Source organism: Eulemur rufifrons, chromosome 8 (genome assembly GCF_041146395.1).
Source record: "Eulemur rufifrons isolate Redbay chromosome 8, OSU_ERuf_1, whole genome shotgun sequence".
Lineage (NCBI taxonomy): Eukaryota > Metazoa > Chordata > Mammalia > Primates > Lemuridae > Eulemur > Eulemur rufifrons.
In genome coordinates, this window is record NC_090990.1 from 114910266 (window position 1) to 114930109 (window position 19844).

A 19844-nucleotide genomic window follows, 5' to 3' on the forward strand; every position below is an offset into this window, starting at 1 on the left:
GCCAGGCAGCCACTAAACCTAAGACCCAACAAAGGGGAGATTCTCCCAGGAGTATGTTTCCTTGTAAGTTAAGACCCTTGGAAGATTTAAGACCTCATACACATTGCCTACAGGTAAGGGACTTTCCAGCAATTCTGAAAAGGGAACACTCTTTCCATCAGCATCAAAATGGTAATATCCTCTAAGGCAGAGCCTCATGACAAAGCTAGGCAGAGGCAGACGTGACCAGGGGTCTGGAAGCCGGAGTGCAGGCAGGTTCAGGAGGACTAAACTGACACATACCACAGAGGTTTTCCTTGCTTCTCCCTCAGCCACGGGGTCTCCTGGGCCTCCAGCACTCTCCTTCCCCCTGCGAACCCGACTCCTGATGGTCTGCATCCCAGGCTCTGAGCACGTAAGGTTCTTCTCAGTTCCAACCACCTGCCCCAGGGAGGGCCTAGAGCAGTTATCTCCCCTTTAACCGAGCCCCTCCCCTCCCTGGCAGTGACACTGGTTTGGCTGAGGCCAGCTCAGGAATGTGATCCAGAGAAATGTGGGGCTCCTACTGAAATTACACCAAACCCAGGGGTGCAGGATAACTTGTCACTCCAGCAATCAGCACCGTGGAGCTGGGCTGGAGCCATCCCAGATTAATGTGTGGAGATAACGCTTTGGCTGAGTACCAACTCCCCCTCCTCTTCCCCCTTAGATAGGAAAGGCAGGCAATTTGGCGAGAACAAGCGGAAGACCTATCAATGCTGGCTGGAAAAGCCACTCTCCAGACCTGGAGGAGACAGAGCCATATTTCCTACAGACAAGGCAATGGGGATTGTTTTTGCTCCTTTTAATGTAAACAGAATACACAAACACATTAAAAATCCCCACATGACACAAGAGAATACACACAGATTTACATACAGATATTTACAGGCCCTTGCAAACCAAGTAGGAAAATGGCACCTCTAGTAAGGGAAGCTTCTCTTCCTACCTCAACCCCGTCTAAAACCAAAGTGCTGAGGCAACTGCAGAAGCCTCTGCAATTACTTCTGGAGAAAACTTAGCAGGAGGCTGGAATGGCATCAGAAAATCCCCAGAGCAAAATCAAGATGCTGACTTTCTGGCCCTGGCCCTAATCCCAAGCCCTTGTCCGACAAGCCAAGAATTTGTATGTCAAGAGGAGTCAGCATGACCCCTGAGATTCAGATGCAGTGAGGAGGGGTTTCCAGCCCATCCCAGTTTTTCCCAGCCTTGAGCTGATTGTGAAATGAGCTGCAACCAACCACGTCCAAGAGAGGAGAATGGGGCGAGCGAAGGGAGAGCGGATCCCAAGCAGAGAGATGACTACTCCTGAGCAGGACGCTGGGAACCAAGGAGGGAGGCCAAGCTGGCCTCACCCACAGGCCCAGGGCCGGCTGCGGAGGACACCGTGGGGCTGTGCTGCCACCTGAAGGGAGATGGAAGCACTGCAGCAATGGACCAGGACAGCCCTGCAGGTACCTGGAGATCACTCAGCCGGTTCAGTCCCCTGCCCAGCCTCACTGTAGCAGCTCTTCCCAGGAAATGGGCTTGGAGAAGACCTCCCTTTCTAACCAGAGGTCATAGTTCATCTGGAAGTCCTCAGGAAGGTCCACCCGCTGGCCCAGCACACTCTGCAGGCAGTTATCCACTGGCATGAAGTCGGGGTTGCTGTGGGCCCGGTCGTAGCGCCGAGCATTGAAGCGTTCGATGTTTGCACGGAGGGCACACTCTTCTGCCTGGAAGTCCCAAGGCCGGGCATCAAGATCTGAGACAAAGAAGGAAGAACATGGTTAGAAGCCAAGCCCTGTTGCTTGGGTTCACTGCAGCTCAGGGGCCAGGCCAGCCAGGGCTGGGAATATTGATTATCAACCGGGAACAAGACACCTCCAAGCCAATCCTCAGGAAGACTAATAGGAATTCTTTCCTAGACAAAAAGGAGAGTCAAGCACAAGGAGAAAAGCCAGATGTACTGAGAAAAAAGCTTATTTATACTGCAGAGATTATGTAGACACAGAGAGGAAGAGCCGCATGTATGATACGCTTTTCTAAAAGTGACATTCTCCCTGGCTTTTTGGAGTCAAAGGCAGGAACCTGGAGAGTCCCTCATTTGCTCATTCTCTCTCAATTCCCTGACCAGGTACCACGTGCCACCTTGGGCCCACGTGAATTCATCGGGCATTGGGAGTGCGGACAGTCCTTCAGCCATGGTGCTACGTGCCGGGAACTGTAATGGTGCAGCAACACGCAGACACAGAACCGCTGGGGTGGGCAGGGGAGACACAATGCAGGTGGAAGGAATAGTACATGCAGAGAGGCCCAGATATGGGCAGTGACATGGCGAGTGATCAGGGACTGAGTCCTCCTGTGCCCAGGACCCTGGGTATGATGGAGGCTGGGCTGGCAGCAGGTAACAGGCTATAAAGGAAGCTGGGTCAGAGTACAGAGGGGGAGAAGGAACGTGGGTGGGTCTCACATGGCTTGCCTAAGAGTTTGACTCTAACTCTAAGGAAAATGAGAAGCTAATGAAGGATTTGCTCAGGGAAGTAACATCACAGGATCTGTGTATTGAAGAGATCACTAGGGCAAAGTTTGAGACGCTGATGGAGGAGGAGAAGCTGGAGGCAGGGAAGCCAGTCAGGAGCTGCAAGAATTTAAGTGGCCAGAACTAAGACAGCTGCGGTGGGGATGAAAAGAGGGGACAGAGTCTTGTGACAATTTCTAGAAAAGGAATGACCTAGAGGGGAGGGACAGGGAGAAATGGGGCATAACCACAGATGCCAAGCCTGGGTAGCTTCTCCAAGTCTTTCCTAGAGCACCCTTCCTGACACTACAAAAGCAGGAGCTGGGTTCCTTCCTGTCCCTCAGTGGAAGCTCGGGGCAGAGAAGACCCTGAGGTGTTATGGGCAGGGAGTGAAAGGTGTCACCTTTCCCCACAGCCCCCCACCCCAAGCCTGCTTCATGCAAAGCCTCACCATTGCCATACGCCCAGTCGTCGTTCAGCCGATGCCGCACCTTCTGGTAGATGGCAGACATCGTCTTCATGTTGCTCTTCCGCCACTGCCGCCCCAAGTACTTGGTCTGCACCTTGAGCAGCTTCAGCACGTAGAGCTGCATCATGGCTTGTTTCACCTTCAGGGCCCGCTTCAAGATGGGTGCTGACTTGAACACCACCAGCATCTGGGAAGGGGCACAAGGGCAGCCCAAGTTGAGGACAGAAATATGTGCACACACCATCATGCTGCTGCTTAACCCTTTTGGGGTTATGTGCAGGGTGACAGACTATCCCAGTGGCCCTTGGACTGACTGAAGGGGCTCCTGGTATGTGGGACTTTAAGTGCTAAAACCAGGAGAGTTTCCAGGCAAACTATTGGTCACCCTAATTATGAGTCAGTTTGGAATCTGAAGAAAGCTACCAATTCCTTCACCAGAAATTCCTATGTGCACATGCACATAATTTCAAAGGATTCATGGACCTCCCCACCCCAAAGGCAACCGCAGACGCAGGGTTAAGGAAGACTTTCAGAACCCTGGTTATATTACCAATCAAGATTGAGATGATACAGAAAAAACTCTCCTATTAGCGTGGATTTGCTTCAGTGTCTTACTGACCCTCTTCTAGTTTCCAGTTTAACTTATCAAGGAAACCAGGAATCAGCCCTTAAAACAGTGGTCCCCAACCTTTTTGGCACCAGGGACTGGTTTCATGGAAGACGATTTTTCCACCAAAGCGGGGAGGCAGAGCTCAGGCAGTGGTGGGAGCAATGGGGAACGGAGCAGCTATAAATACAGATGGAGCTTTGCTCAATCACCGATGCTCACCTCCTGCTGTGTACCGCAGGGGGGTGGGGGGGACCCTGTCCCAAGTTTCATGGAAGACAATTATTTCCACAGATGGGAGTGTGGCAGAACTCTGCGGCCCAGTACCTAATAGGGCACAGAATGTCACCAGTCTGCAGCCCAGGGGTTGGGGACTGTTGCCTTAAAACACAAGGATGTGGCTACAACAAAGTTAAGTGGAGGATACAGCTGCAGCGGTGGGCCGGGGACTCCCTGCTCCCAGTACGAAGGAGACGGTACTACGGGGCGTGAAACTCTTCTTCAAGCTCCAAGTTCCATCCATGCCTGCTGACTGCAGACTCACCATCGTCCTCGAATGCTTCCATTTTGTCAGCTTGTTCAAGATCCGAAGCAGATTGATACAAGAAAAGAGGTTCCTCCAACAAAACTGGTTATTGTCACCTGCTTCCTGCAAGGTAAACCCAGGAAGCATCAGAACCCTCACAGCTGCAAGGTGTTCCGCAGTTTCCAAAAGGCCCTCCCACATACGACCTGAGAACAGCCAGGTCTCCTTGCCTCTACCAGGAACCCCCTGCTCTCAGAGCAGCCCAGGGGTGGACTCTATCCTAGAAGTTGGCAGGGAATTGGGGGATGGGGTCTCCCTAGACTTTTCCTGAAGGAAACATGGACCATGATACTGGGGGCTGTGGCCTTAGGCTGCCCCAGAGCTGTGACGGCAGAGTCCAGCGTGGGGAGAAGGAAATAGCTCTACTAGGTGAACCCTGACCGATCCCTACATCCAAATCTCTCTGCTCTGCAAGGTCCCTCCCCCTGCCCTTCTAGGCACTTGCAGTGCTTTAAAAGCCAGGCACTCAACAGTGACTCACCTGTGGAGGACACCTCCATTCCTATGTTGCGGGAGGCAGGCTCTCCACCCATTTACCCCCACACCAAGGGGACAGCTGGGGAGAGCCCAGCCACTCACCAGACTCTCTGCAGTCAGCTCTGGCAGCTCATGCACCACACAGTGAGGGTAATCCAGGACAGAAATGCTGCAGAGGGCAAGAGAATCCAGGCACCCACCATGAGTAAAGGCCCGGGGGCTGGAAGAGCAGCCGTGACCGAGTTGGTTCCTGGCTCTCCTCCCTCACTTGGAGCAGAAGCAGGAATCTACCTGGTCTGCCTCACTCCAGCTTCCCCAGCTCTAAGGCGAGGAATTATCTGCCATAGGAGAACTTGTAAGGTCCTCCTATAGCCAAAGACAAGTCTGTAATCTCGTAAGGGGCAGAGACCCCACTGTAGCTTTCCCATGGCAGTGAACCTGGGGCTGGGGAGAAGACTGCCCAAGGCAACCACTTTATGCCAAGCCCTGCTCGAGATGGTGTCTGGCTGGCTGCTCCCCTATCACCCTGAAGAGCAGGCACTGTCAAGTACTGCCGGTACCAGGCAGGGGCCGGGGGCGGGGGTAAGATCAGCAGATGAGGCATCACAGTGCATGTGGCCAAGCTCCTTGGAGAGAGCAGGCGGCCTGTATTCTCAACAACAGAAAAAAAGTGCAAAAGGGACAGCGAGGACAGAACTGGAGCCCAGGATGAGAACCCTCCCGCCCAGGCATACACTGAGTCACCTGTCCCTAGACTCAGATTTGACACACTGGGTTCTCTACAGACAAGGACCTTGTCCCACTCATCTTTGTGTCCTGATGCCTGGCAGAGTGCTGGCTTGTAGGTGCTGGGAAAATGTTAGCAGAATGGACTTAGTGGGAGAGACCAGCTGGGAGCCCTGCTGTCTGTCTGTACCCACCCCTTCCTGGTCCCTGGCCCTCATCACCTGTTCTTGGCAGTGATGTAGGACATGATGTTTTGATTGAAGAACTTTAGGATCAAAGGGATGCAGTTGGCAAACACCAGATGCTGGGCCATGTATTCAAACTGAAACCAACAGAAAAAAATAAGCGTGCCCCTTGGGAAATTGCTCTCTTTCCTCCAGTGACAAAAGGCCTCGGTTGGAGGACCACATTTTAGAACATTCATGCAGAAGTCAAGCAAGGTCGAAGGCCAAGGCTCCTGTTCTTGCAGACTGGAGGGCAGCACTGCCGGAGGCCCCAGCCCAGAGGACAGGAGGGAAGGCCCTACAGGTACCTGGTAGACATGGTTCAACTTAAAGTGCTTGAGCAGCAGCAGCAGGACAGCAGAAATGGCCTTAACAATGACCTCTTTGTGGCGGTTCACATCCACCCCCAGCTTCATGCTCTGCAACACTGTGGTGCTAGAAACACAATTGCCCAGGTGAGCCACCAGCACGTGCAGCACCTCTTCTCTCGGCTTCAGAGCGGAGATTGATTCTTGAGCCTCTTTAAGCAAAGGCTCCCCCTTCATTACCCACCCCCCGGACATCTCAGAGGTCAGGCCCAGGGCTCTACCTAACAACCTCCTAAGCAATCTAGCTCGGAAAAATTTCTTCCCCATGATGCCCCCAATATATTCTTTCTCTGCTTTTCCTCCAAAAACAAACTTCTCCTTTCCAAGATCTCCCCCAAGCTTCTGCCACCATATTAACTTGAGTTCCCCAAAGTGTGTTCTGTGGAATACCACTATACTGAAAAATTTTATGTTTGGGGAAAACAGAGTTTTAAAGTCAGATAAATTTAGGAAGTACCAAGTTACACCAGTTTCTTAATTCAAGACTTCTCACTTAGTAAATCTTTTTTAAGAGAAAATATAATATTTGACTCTGGAACCCTTTTTCCAAAGACTATCATGATGGCCTAGTGTTCTATGACCTTCCCTTTGGTATCAGCTAATTCCTACCTCTTCCCTCACCTAGAAGCTGGCCACACTCCAGGGCCACAGCCACCCAGGAGCTGGGCTCAGGGCCAGGTGACACTGGCAGAGAGGCAGGAAATCAGGTCAAGGCCTGGGTCCTTCTCAAAGTAGAACACGATCTCAGTTTGTACACTCACCTCAAAGAGATGAGGTCAAGGCCCAGGGAGGAAGAACCCCTAAGGATTTCACTCTATCACCTTGAGACACTCACCAGTATTCTGTCTGCCAGTTCACTGGCAAACAGGAAAGACTTCACACCCGGCTCAGGCTCAGCTGTTGCTGGCAAACTGCCTAGAAGTTAAAGCTATGGGCCCTGGGTATTCCAATCAGGCAGTTTTAGAGGGAGGGTTTTGGGAAATGTCTAATGCAGCCCCATTTATTTTACAGAGGAGGAAATGACATTCCCTAATTCACTGAAGAGTTTACTCAGTGGCAGAGTCTACACTAGAATCCAGGCCAATGGACCAAGCCATCTCCCCAACAAGTAAAACTATTTAATCCAGAACAGTGTACTTTTTCTGAGTCAAAAACACCCTAAACCTAACCAGCAGAGAAGCTGCACCAACAAAAGAAACCAACCTAACAAAAGGAGAACATCTGTCCTTCCCCTTCTATCCTCTGCCTCAGACCTGCTCCATTCACAGAATGATACTCACGGCATCTCCTCAGGCAGGACATCCGCCAGGATGTTGATTGAGTCTGTTTTGGCTTTTGAGGTGGGAGCTGCAGCCAGCAGGATCTTCAGGAGGGCAATCTGGGAAGAGCAGACCATTCAGACACAGGTCTGAGTGTGCCCAGGGCCATAATCAACCCCGAGAGGCACCTTCCATAGGTGCTCAGGTGGCAGGAGGGGGCGAAGGAGGCAGGCAGGGTCAACTCTCAAGGCCAGTGTAGTGGGGAGGGCATCCCATGGCAGGTACCACTCACCATATACTGAGGCAGGCTGGGGAGCAAGCCTTGGTAGAGGGTTTCTGCAGGGACTTGCTCGACTTCTTCTTCTCCCTTTTAACACAATGGGTCCAGACTGTAATCTCCTGAGCCAGCTTGCTAGCTGGCTGGAGGAGAATCTATAGATATGGATGCAAATAATGACAGCAAAGCCCGAACACATACACTGGGCCAGGCATTTTACTTGTAATAACTCAGTGAACCCTTATCACAACCCTATAAAGAAGGTAGTATTATTCCCAGTTTACAGGCTAGGAAAAAAGCAGAGAGAGATCCAGTAACTTGCCTAAGCTGCCGCCCACAAAGTGGTGGCGCTGGGATTCAGAGGCAGGAGCCTGGCTCGGAGTCTGGGTTCTTAACCCCCCCCCCCCACACTAGGTACGTGCCACCCTCTGCACTGGGAGTTCTCTGGGGGCAGGGCGAGGGCAGCTCTGCGGTCTAGGCCCCGCACAATGCCTGGGAACAGCTGAGGATCCTGTGAGCTGAACGAGCCCTCCAACTCACCCCTGAGAGAGGGGAGCGCAGGTATTCCTCTTCCATCTGCGCCTGCACCTCTGCAATCGATGTGTACTTGTGCTGGAGAGAGAGATGGGAAGGGAAAACATCCCTCATTTTCTGGCCAAACTTCCTACACCCTAGCAAAGACCCCATGCATTTTTCTTCAAACACGATCTTCTGAAAGAGGGTTATCACAAAGAATCCTAACTAAAATCCAAAACCCAAAATATTTTTCTAAGTGGGCACCTACCTCTTACAATCAGGGCAAAAAGCCCACAGTAGATTAGAAAAAGGCAAATTAAAGGAGGAAAAGAAGTTTTCAGATGGCTACAGTAACAGGAAAAAAGCTATTAAAAGCAAAATCAAGTATTCAAAAAGCTGAGCTGCACAGAGACCACTTAGTACTACAAATTCCAAAAACGTACTTCAAAAACATATAAACAGTTAGGACTCCAGATGTGTTGCCAGGAGAAACACCTCTTCCCCACTCTTGATGTACCCTCCCATGCAGAGGGGCATGAATTTGCCAAACACTCCTGGTCTCTCCCTCCCCCTCTGCACACTCACTCCTTCCCTCTCTGATTGGTGGGCAGCAGAGGGGAAACGGGACAGTCTTAGTCCAAGCCCTTTCTCTTTTCTCTTAGAATCTGCCTGCCTGCCAAGCGTCTGTGCTCTCTTCCTCTCCACCCCCCCAGGTGTGGCAGGGCCTCCCAGCACTGCCTAGGACTAGGTAGGCGAGTCCACCTAATTCTGGCACTATGGTATTAGCACGTTACTGTGTTCTTAAGCCTCATTCTCCAATCACTCTATGAATTATAAAGCAGGCACTGCGACCTCCATCTGCCTACTCCTCTATTTCAACTGCCTTAGAACTTGGGCAAGGAAAAGCGAGAGCTATTTATTGGGCTCCTTGAAACTCCAAGAACTATTGGGTATTACAATCTTTAATGGCCCTCCAGTCAGTCCCAAACAAAAGCTCAGTGAAAACGAGTAAAACTCAAGAACTGTTTTCGAGGGCAGTCCACAGTCCACCCATGCCTCCACACCAGGGTCCTGCAGCCAGACAACAGTCTCACAAGGCTTTTCCTTACGGGCTGGTCTCACTTTACTCACTTGGGACCAAACTAGGCCAAAAGCTCACCCAAAGACACTTACCTGTTTCAGAGTCTTGATGCTTTCGTGGATTGGCCTGGGAAGCCCCACCACTGTGTTCGTGTCACTGGAGAATAAAGAAGGCCCTGTGTTGAGCCTAGACGTCAATTTACCTGGGACCCCAAGCACCAAAGGCCAGGAGAGTGAACATCAAAATGAACTCAGATCATACTCACCTGCCTAGAGTGTAACCTATGAATTTGCTACGGCTGGACTCGAGGAACATCTCAATGTCTTTCTCTCTGCCAAAAAAAAAAAAAAAAAAAAAAAAAAGAGAGACAGACAGAGAGAAAGGTTTTTATCAAACATTATTTCAACGTGTCATAGTTAATAGAAATCTAGAATATCCAGAAACTGTGAAGCCAGGAGAAGAAAAGTCTCCCACAATGGTTTTTCTCTTTGAAAAAAAGAAAAAAATTGAAAAATCTAGAGTATTTTAATGTTCTTTATAATTTTGTTGGATCAATAACCTGCAAATATATTATCTATAACTAGTTCATTCATAAAATTAAGGTGATAACATCAAATTTAAAAGCATACTTTATTCAGACAGTAGTAATAAGTTTGTCAACAGACTTTCTTAAATATTTAAAATTTTTAAACAACTAAAGCTAAAGCTACTGATTTTTCATATAGGTCACATATTCCCGCCCCAAACAACTGGCATATTTGGCATTTCTGATACCTTCTATTCACTTCACAGATCAATGAAAACTGAGCCTGCATCTGGATCAAGACAGTGACTTTCCATATCCTCTCACATGTTCATCTAATTCTTAAGTTGCTGCCTATCAAACAGATACCATTTATGTATCTCCAGGTATCTTCCCATCCATCAATTCAACGACACATATCTCAAACATCTTAATTACGGTTCTAAAGAAACTTCCTGCCAGGCATAGTGGCTCATGACTGTAATCCCAGCACTTTGGGAGACCAAGGCAGAAAGATCACTTGAGGCCAGGAGTTCGAGACCAGCCTGGGCAACATAGTGAGACCCCATCTCTACAAAAAGAAAAAAATCAGCCAGGTGTGGTGGCAAGCGCCTGTAGTCCTATCTACTAAGGAGGCTGAGGTGAGAAGACTGTTTGAGGCCAGGAGTTGGAGGCTGCAGTGAGCTATGATCTCACCACTGCACTCTAGCCTGGAGACAGAGCAAGAATATACAACCTCAGGATGGATGGGGACGGGTTCACTTAAGTGCCCTTGTTTTTATTTTTCCCTATCTCCCTTCACTAGCATGTCTAATCAAGAGCCAATTTCAATTACTGACTCAGGAGCCACATGAGGGCCACTTTGTGTGAAATCCTCAGGTCAGCATGGGGACCTTTAAGAGAGACTTGTCCCAAAGCTAAGGTCAGCCTGGCCCTGCAGAGCACCTCTCATGGTGACGCAGGCCAGATGCCAGGCCTGAGGTGTGAGGGCTCTAGCTTCAGAAGCCAAGAGTATGCCGAGGTCTGAGACTCACCTGACCTTGGGAGCCCATGGGAGCCCCTTTGGGCAGGTAAGCCTGTCAGTCTGGGGGTGTTGTAGTGGGGGAGGCATCACCTCATCCCGCTCAAGGGGGAATGTCTCCCCCTCCAGACTGTTGTCATCATCATTCTCCTCTTCCTCTTCTCGAGAATCATCAGCCTTGTAGGGGTCCCGCTCATTAAAGGCATCTAAGTTGTCCTGCTTTATCAGAGCCTAAAAACGGGGCAGGGATACGAGACAAGAGCCAGCTGATGAAACAGAAAAGGGAAACGCAGTTACAGTGGACACAGCACAAAAAGGCACTGGGTAGAGAGCCAAGAACAGTGGAAAAACCAGAGAGGGAGTCAAGACTGGGACCAAATGACAAATCACTTCTTGCTCTAGTCCTCAAAAGTGCCATATGCTGAGTATCCACTATAAACTGGGCCCAACACTGGGGACAAAGCGTCCCTGCTGATCAGAGACTAGCTGACCAGAGACAATTTCCAGCAGCCCAACTCCTCCAGGGACCCCGCTGCTGCGAGTGTGCGCCTTGAAAGCCCTCAGGAGTCATAGGGACCTCTGTCGCCCTCACCTTGTGCTCCCGGCGGCCCCGTTTCTGTTGCTGTTCAATCAAGTCTGAGGCAGATGCCGGGGGAGAGGCAGCCCTCATGTTGCGGATCACTTTGATGCTGTCCTCAGGCAGTGGGGGAAGGCCCAGGATGGTGCGCTTCTCAGCCTTCATGCTCTGCAGCTCCTCAAAGCCACCCAGCGTGCACTGCATCACCGACAGGGGTGCAGAGCCAGGGTTGACATGTACACAAGGTCAGTCCCTGACCACTGTGTCAGGCTCGAAGGTACCCATGACACCATGCCCCACAGTAGGAGTGGAAATGCAGGCTGACTGAACCTAATGCACAGATACTTTTAACTCTGTACATATGATACACTCTCCAACATAAAAAAGGCAGTGCCTAACCCCCAGTTCCTAGAAAAGATGGTGACACTCATATGCTTCAAAAGTTGTACATGTCAGTCTTTCAAAGTCAAATCAGAAATATATTACTGGTTGCTCAAATTTAAGAAGGAAAAAAAAAGCTTCATCTAAACATTTCCCTAGAAGCCAAAACCCCAGGACTACACAGCAATTTTAGGCTGCTTAGTTTCACCATTTCTGAGCAATTCAGCTTTCCTCTCTGGCTTCAGCAAGGCTTTGTGAGGAACCAACAGGATGTCTGGCCAAGATAAAATGTGTCAATGACTCTTAAGGGGCCCTAAACTTACTAGGCCCTGGCTCCACAGAGCCAATCCATTCTGAAAGGAGGGAGCGTGAGCCCCAGTGACAGCAGCGGTCCAAATTCCAGCTCCACTTTCTCCCCAGGTCGCTCCTCCTGAGCGGAGGGGCTCCCAGCGTGGCCTGGGCCTGGCTGCTGACAGTGCCCAAGCCAAGTGTGCCAGCCTGCCCACCCCGGCATCCATCCCCTCCCTTGCTAGAAACAGTCACGTTTCACACCACACCCTGAGGAAAATGGAGGCCAGCTCAGGATTTGCTCTTGCCTCCTTCAAGCAACATCTGACCGAGGAGCCCCAATTATCCCAGCTCTAACTTTGCATCAAATCCCTTTACAAACTGCAGGTTCAGGAGCTGCTCCCGAGAAGCTGCTTGTCGGGGGGAGAGCTGTTCTATGGCCGGGTGAACAGCTGCCAGGGGTCAGGGAGCCAACAATCTATTCTGACTCAAAGGCCAAGTCCTCTTTGGCTGCAGTGGGCCCAAAGTGGCACTTTTGTCATCTGCTTTCAGGAGCTTTTTAAATATATTTTTTTTTTTTTTCGAAAGTGGTTATATATTCACATAATTCAATATTCAAAGGATATGCAAGCAAAAGTCTGCCTCCTGCCTTGCTGGCCTAGCACCTGAGTTCCCCTGCAAGGAGGTGCTCACCAATACTGTCTTCCAGAGCAGCAAGAGAACTTTCTTCATGGGGAAGTGAGGGGCATGGCCACTACAAAATTTGGTCACCATCCCAAACAGCATGATGGCAAATGGCTCGTTGTTGTACAGCGGGGAGCCTGGAGGCAACACAAAGATATCAGGAACACAGGCAGCAAAAGGACCCCTCCCAGGGCCTCCGGCCTCAGTCTCAAAGTCAGGTCTCTAGAGAGGATCCCCAGGGTCCTACCCAGCTCAGCTCTGAAGGTCTGTCGCATTGTCCTCCATTCGGCCTTGTCCCCCTCACACTCCTGGTGAACAGTCTCTACAATCAGGTACATGATGTTGAGCAGGACCCTGAGGATGAGAGCCAGCTCATGATGGAGTAGGATGGAGGAGCAAGGGAGCACCCTTGGCTTCCACGCCTCCCAGCTAACGTGAGAAGCCTGTGCACAAACGCTAGCTGGTGGGGGGAAGGCTGTAATGCGGAGAAAACTGCAAAAACAGAGGTGAGAATCTGGGCATCCACGGAGCACAGGAATGCTTAAGTCTTTCCCCTGGTGCTTCCCTCACTGGCTCATGTTGCTCTGGCTAGGGCCAGAACTCACTCTGTTTTGTCTTTCCAGTGTGTAACAAAGTGCTTAGTCACAGCAGGTGCTTAATAAATGGTTACTGGATGAATGACTACGAATAAGAATGGCCAAAAGCATTTATTGCTCTAAACCTCCTAGTAAGAAAAAAACACACAGGTAGTAGTAAGCTGTGGGGGTCAGAGGAGAATGGAGTCACAGTGAGAACAAGGACGGTGCTAGAATGGAAACAGAAGTCACACGTTACAGTGATGGACTGGAAACAAGCAGCCAGGAGGTGACACTCAGAGACCCTAACTATAATAGGGAACATCACCAACACCCAGTCTGAAAAATTTCCAAATTCATAAAGAGAGACAGATTTTGACTCTCAGAAATGAAAAGGTGATCTTGTTTAGCAGTTGCTAATACTTCCTGTGCAGCCACAGGACATTATGAAGTTGTCAGGACTAACCAAACGTGGATGAAGAGATTAGGCTGTGTGCATACGAAGGTGGGAGTCCAAGGAGCAACATCATGTGTTTCATCCAAATTTTTATTTGGATGAAATATCCCACACCCAAGTTCCTTGCAGTAGTATGGGCAGGAGGCCCACATGTAACTGTCCCTCTAGGAAGTGGCTTGACCCTGGACTGCCCAGAACCCCACCCAGGTAGAGCCCTCAGCAGTGCCTACTGATCATTCACAGAGCCCTCACACCTGCAGGTTCATGTGTACAGAGGAATGCACACACAGCGAGGAAACCCTAAGACACCCCCAATGCCCAGCTCTGACCTCATCTCTGACTAAAGCTTAGGGAGCCCAGGCTTGCTGCTTGCCTCACCTCAGGTCTGTGCTGTCAGCCAGGGAGATGGCAGGCTTCCTCACGGCACTGCTGCAGGCGGCACTGTTGCTGCAGGAGAGATTTATGAGTCAGCGCCTTCACCTAGGAAGGAAGGTAAATGATGCCCCTGACAAGTACTGCCCAATGGGGGAATAAGACGCCGTGATATGTGCTTAGGCTGCAGAAGTGGTTATAGGAAACAGTGGTTAAGAACTCAGGCCCTGGGCCGGGCGTGGTGGCTCACGCCTGTAATCCTAGCACTCTGGGAGGCCGAGGCGGGTGGATCGCTCAAGGTCAGGAGTTCGAGACCAGCCTGAGCAAGAGCGAGACCCTGTCTCTACTAAAAATAGAAAGAAATTATCTGGCCAACTAAAATATATATATACAAAAAATTAGCCGGGCATGGTGGCGCATGCCTGTAGTCCTAGCTACTCGGGAGGCTGAGGCAGTAGGATCGCTTGAGCCCAGGAGTTTGAGGTTGCTGTGAGCTAGGCTGACGCCATGGCACTCACTCTAGCCTGGGCAACAAAGTGAGACTCTGTCTCAAAAAAAAAAAAAAAAAAAAAAAAAGAACTCAGGCCCTGGACCAGACTGCCAAGGCTTAAATCCTGGCACTAACTGTGCCTCAGTTTCCTCATCTGTAAAATGGGTATGATATAGTACCTATGTCATTAACATGAATTAGTACATGTAATATCCTTAGAACAATGACTGGGGCACGTAAGCACTCAGTGAGTATTCTGAGCTCTTATTACTGATGGTGTTATCCTTAGATGAGCAGCAGCTGACCTGTCCATCAGACAAAAGACAAAGGTAACACAGGCTAGGGCAGGCTCTGGTTAAGCTCATGTGTCAGACTTGTGCCTGGCCTCCCGCCGAAGGGAAAACTGCAGGGCATACATAGCGGAGTCTGCAGGTTCAAAAGGGAGTTCAAAATGAGAAGCCTCCTTCAGGACCTGCCCTGTCTGGGTAAAGCTCTGGTGTTAGGGAGCTGCAGGGACCTGTCACTGGTCTCCATTAGTCCTCAAGGTACAGGCGAGCAACTCCCCCATTATTCAACCCATGTGGTCAGAACAGAGACTAGGACCAGACCCTCAGCCCCACGTGGCCCATTTAACCCTCTCAAAGCCAGTTAGTTCTACAGTCCTCTGTCCTCCTTTCCATCCCTGCCTCCCTTCCCTACTCACGCCCAAGAAGAAGTGCTCACTCTATTTCCATGTTCAGAAGCTCCACTAAAGCATTGAACGTGCCCACCTCCAGGAGCAGAAAGATGTTGTAGCGCATCCAGGACTGCACCTCTGCCTCCGAGCTGCACTCCCCAAAGGTGCCTGCAAACACAAGGCACAGCTCGCCAACCCCTCCCCACATCTGGCTGGGCAGTATCACTGGCAGAGGTGCCAGGGATCCCTGGGGAGGTCCACTAAGTACCTTGGGCAACATAGAGAATTGCTCGAGCCACCTTGAGTCTCTTCTCCCTGGCAGTGACTTCCAAGCCATCTAGAAGCCTCATGGCATGGGTACGGTGCTGGTTGGTGTCCAACTCGGTCCACTTCTTGTCTGTCACTACAGGGCAAAAATCTAGTTACACCTGAGTCCAGAAAAATCCTCAGAGTTAACCCACCAAATTCAGGACTGCCACAGGACCAGAAAGACAAGTTACGCCCTATGCAAGGGATAAGGTAGTACTGTTGCTCTATGAATTTGAATTTCTAAACTGAAACACTGGTATTTGTGGTGCAATTTTAATAACATGAAGCTTCCCCCTCAATCCCAATACTCACATTCTAAAAAGTCTTTACTAAAGTGCCCATAAGCTCACTCTCAATGTCGCATCTGGCCCTGAACAATCATGGTTCAGGCTGCTCCAGGATGACTTAGGCCATTCAGATGCCCAAGAGGAAAGCTGCAGCTCCTGTGATGCAGGGCGAAAGAACCAAGGAGTGGGGGAAATCATCTCACCATGAATCCGGAAGTCCTCCTCAAAGCATTTCCGATTCATCAAAAATTCTGGACCTTCTGTGTAGCTGTAAAGCTCTGTCAAGAACAAAGTCTCATCACTGTCAGCTCCATGTCTGCATTCACACCAGGTCTCACGTAACGCAGAGAGGGTAAGGCGTCTGCTTCCATTCCCAGCTCTGTCCCTGAGTCACAGTGACTCCTGGACTGTGCTCTCTAATTACTCAGTGGGTCTTAATGCTCTGATGTGCACAACGGAGAGAATGCTGACTGGCCTTGCAGCTGATAACCTGAATGCCAGTGAAGCACACATCTGGGCATTCCAGTCTGATATGCAACCATCCTACCATGCCATGCCAGAGCTAACCCCCACCCAGAACACACATCTCTCAAATGGCTGCTACCTCTTGAGTAGGACCTGTACCATGGAGGGTGGGGGAGCAGCTCCCTCTGACCTCGTATTACGTATGAGTGGCAGTGGCAATGAAAGATGTGCACAGCTGCAGGCATCCATCATGACCCACTGCTCTACGAGAGACCACTGTCAGGGCCACAGTGTGTGGCCAAGAAACATCACTGACTGTCTCACACTGGGATTGGACTCTAGCTAACTGAGCTGACCAGAGACACTTCATGAATGTAAAGGACAACCCAGTTCTCATGCATAAGGCTTGAATCAAATAATAAAAAATAATTTTTTTATATGTCATTAATAGCACTAACTAGGGGAAAAAATGAACTCCAAATATTCATTAATTTTCTTAAAGACCAGTGAGGAAAACACTACTCCCAAGTAACACAAAGGTGTATGCTTTACCTGACAGCTCTGCAGCCCACTTGTCTGTATCAGCGTACTCAAACTCAAGGTCTGGAGACTCAGAATAACCCTGCTGGGAAAAGGAGAAAGCTTTATGAAAAAGATCATTCTGAGTTTTTCCAAAGGAAGAAACACATATGCTTCCAGAGACACTGCTGTGTTACAAGACACCATTGCCTCTACTTTTTTAATGTTATATCACAGTATCTTGTCTCCTGGGCTGGCTTGGGTCTCCTTACTAAGCCCTCTCAGAGCACCCCATACTCTCCCTTCACAGCACTTATCAGAACTTATATAGGAACATATTCATTTGTTTACTGTCTGCCTATCCACAAAACTACAAGTTCCTTGAGAGCAGGAACCTTATCTGTTTTGCTCACCAATGATTTCACAATGTCCAGCATAGTATTATGCATGAATAATAGTTTATACTGGCAAAAATCTCTGTTAAATTAACGAACACAAAGCTTCTATGTACTTTGTGCAGTGAATGACTGTTCCATGCGATGCTAAGACTCCAGAAGCCTTGCTTCTTTCTGGCTAGTGGGCTATCAACAGCTCAGGACAAAATGAGTACTGAAACCTCAGCCTTCCTGCTCTTGTCTCAAATTTCAGCGAGAACCGACAGTGAGGGCAGTAGTGGAACAGATCAGCTTTCCTCCCATACACAGGAGAGAATATGACAAAGAGAATGTGTTTACTGCTGGGGATACGTGATTACGGAGAACACCCCATCTTGGAAGCTTTGTCCTGGGAAGAGAGAAGAAGCTAGGAAGAAATAGGTAAAGTAGTTAGGCTTAATTATAATCTACTTAGAAAAGAAAGGCCACCAACAAAATATCATAACATACCCACGGCTAAGAACTTCTTATTCAGAAATAACAGTGTATGCTTTCACGAGTTACCGTGCTTCAGTTTCTTCACTCATGAAATGGGGATGACAAAAATCTACCTTGAAGGTTTTTAAAGACTAATCAGAATTATGTAGCACATAGTGGGCTCTCATCAAACGTCAGCCTCCCTGTCCTCTAGGCATTGATCGGGCTCCCAAACGACTGATTTCAGCCCTGACTAAAGGAAGAGCACAGCATCAGCATCTCTAGGGAAACAGAGTTACACAGGTCTCTCAGCTTAAATGTGCCCATCTGACTGGCCTTTCACTTGTCAAGTCTATGTCAAAATTAAAGCACAGAAAGAGAAAATGCATCAAAGGTATTTATTTGACCATTCATAGCTACTTGGGAAAATTTTAAACTATTTTTCGAAAGGATAACTCCTCTCATGATGAAGGGGATTCACCTCCACCATTTCAGTGAGTTAGTTACCCCCTCCCTCCTTCCTCTAACATCCCTTTGCACTTACATCACACTCGAAAAATTACTGAGCAGTCATCACTGATGTCCCGTCACCCCACCATGCAATGGCTCTGAAAAGGTCGGTTTCTTTGCGTTTTCAAATAATTCACTTCAAGCTCAAATTATGTCTACTTTGGGATTGCCAATTTTTGACATGTTTTACCAGAGGTTTGGGCTTGCCAACAAAAAGCAAAAGTTCTTCAAGGGGAACTGATTTCCCAAGTCTAAAGATAGTATCATTATTCTTTGGTATGAGCTGGTACATTATGCGCAACGAGGAATTCCTCTCATTAACAAGCGCCTGGCTGCTGATTAGCCTTGGAAACAGCATAGTAAGTGCTCTGGGAACATGCTCAGAAAGCCCTAAAACGCCGCGACGTGTGTATCTTCATTCATGAATTCTGCAAAGGGAGGCAGTGGGAGGAATTCTTTAACTCGGGGTGAGGTGAATAGTCAGCTCCAGACTATGGTGTCTCCGGAACAGAAGGAAGAGAAGAGAATGCTAATCCCTAATCCCTAATGCATATTTAAAATGTACATTTCTGATCTTTAACAATTCAGTACCAGGTGCACTGGGCACACCACCCACCAGGCACTGTCAATCCATGGCCTGACCTGCACTGGCTAAGGTCGGAGGAACTGGGCACGTTTCCCCCTCCTACTCTCACAAACCTCGGGCCGCGCAGTACTATTAGTGATAATTAGCTCCTTCCGGCTCTAAGTGCCTTCTAAACCCTTCCCTGCCCACGCGCGCCGTCCACCCAGCGCTGCCGAACCCACAAGCCGGCGTATGCTTGCCAAGGACCAGAAGTCAAAATGATTAGAGACTGGGGACAAGCCGCCTGGTCCCCTGGAGCGTTCGCAGACCACCGACTCTACACCCCCGAACTGGGGCGGGGACGGCTTCCCCTGAGGCGACGCCCACAGCCCGGGCCCCAGGGGAGCAAAGGAGTGGCCACCGGCTCCGGGAGGTTCTCCCAAGGCGGCGGAGCTCCGGGCGGAGATCCCAGCTTCACGCCCCCGGCCCCGGGAGCTGCCAGCTCGCTTCCTGCTCCTTTCGCTGTAAAGTGACAGCTCCCCGGCCTAGCCCTGCCGAACCCTCCAGGAAGCCCAACTTGTCCCCTAGAGCGGACCCCGCCGCCACCCGCCGGTGATAGCCTCGCCCCTCGATGCTCCTGACCTCCGAGTCTTTGCGCTGGTTTCGGTTAAACTCTCGGGCTTTCCCCCCGGGCAGAAGGCCCCCGCCGGCCCGCGGCGCCCCAGGGGGAGGCTGCGCGGTTGCCGGCGGCGGAGGTGGCGGCGGCTGGGGCTGTTTGTTGTTCACCATCAGCGGGCCGGGACCGCCGGCTGCCGGCTCCATCTTGGCTGCTCCACACCCCCAGCTCAATTCGCGGACAGTCGCCGGGATGCCACTCTCGCGTGATTTTCTCCAGGAAATTTCTCTGGTCGCCATGTTAAGTGTGGCGGCAAGTGCTAGACGCCATCTTGGCTGCCCAATACCTCGCGAAATTACCTCTGTCTGAAATCCTTCCTTCCCTTCTTGGTCTTTTTAGGTTCCTCCTTTCCTTTCAGTTCCCAATTTGGTTATTATTTTCATCTGTGAGGCTTCCCTTAGCTCCTTCAATCAGTTTAGTTACGCCCTCCTTCCTCTAACATTGCTTTGTTCGTATCACCCACGGCCCTGTAAATGGCTTAGGGGATATAGTAGTGAACAACATAGACAG

General features: G+C 50.0%; 1 protein-coding gene across 4 annotated transcripts; it reads right to left on the bottom strand.

The window, feature by feature from the left end:
- Positions 1 to 818: 818 nt before the first annotated feature.
- Positions 819 to 19494, bottom strand: STRIP1 (striatin interacting protein 1). Of its 4 annotated transcripts, none has more exons than XM_069479020.1 (21): positions 19301 to 19494; positions 16766 to 16835; positions 15952 to 16026; positions 15421 to 15555; positions 15200 to 15320; positions 13993 to 14061; positions 12830 to 12936; positions 12592 to 12719; positions 11245 to 11427; positions 10666 to 10883; positions 9374 to 9439; positions 9201 to 9264; positions 8052 to 8123; positions 7527 to 7601; positions 7256 to 7353; positions 5916 to 6042; positions 5605 to 5705; positions 4760 to 4826; positions 4139 to 4243; positions 2970 to 3174; positions 819 to 1762 (listed from the first exon to the last, which is right to left on the bottom strand). In XM_069479020.1, exons 1-21 carry the CDS (start codon positions 19478 to 19480, stop codon positions 1515 to 1517), a joined length of 2514 nt encoding a protein of 837 aa, XP_069335121.1. In that variant the 5' UTR covers positions 19481 to 19494; the 3' UTR covers positions 819 to 1514. The 4 variants fall into 4 exon arrangements, with proteins under 4 accessions (XP_069335121.1, XP_069335122.1, XP_069335124.1 ...); XM_069479021.1 differs by having other exon boundaries at positions 16766 to 16838; positions 19301 to 19318; XM_069479023.1 differs by having other exon boundaries at positions 828 to 1762; positions 11239 to 11427; positions 19301 to 19398.
- Between the last annotated feature and the right edge of the window lie 350 nt (positions 19495 to 19844).

Coding starts and splice junctions, on each gene's coding strand:
- STRIP1 (XM_069479020.1), bottom strand. CDS start 19,480: ATGGAGCCGGCAGCCGGCGGTCCCGGCCCGCTGATGGTGAACAACAAA. Junction 12,720..12,829: donor GACCTTCAGAGCTGAGCTGG/GTAGGACCCTGG, acceptor TGTTGCCTCCAG/GCTCCCCGCTGTACAACAAC. Junction 5,706..5,915: donor AGTTGAACCATGTCTACCAG/GTACCTGTAGGG, acceptor TGTTGGTTTCAG/TTTGAATACATGGCCCAGCA.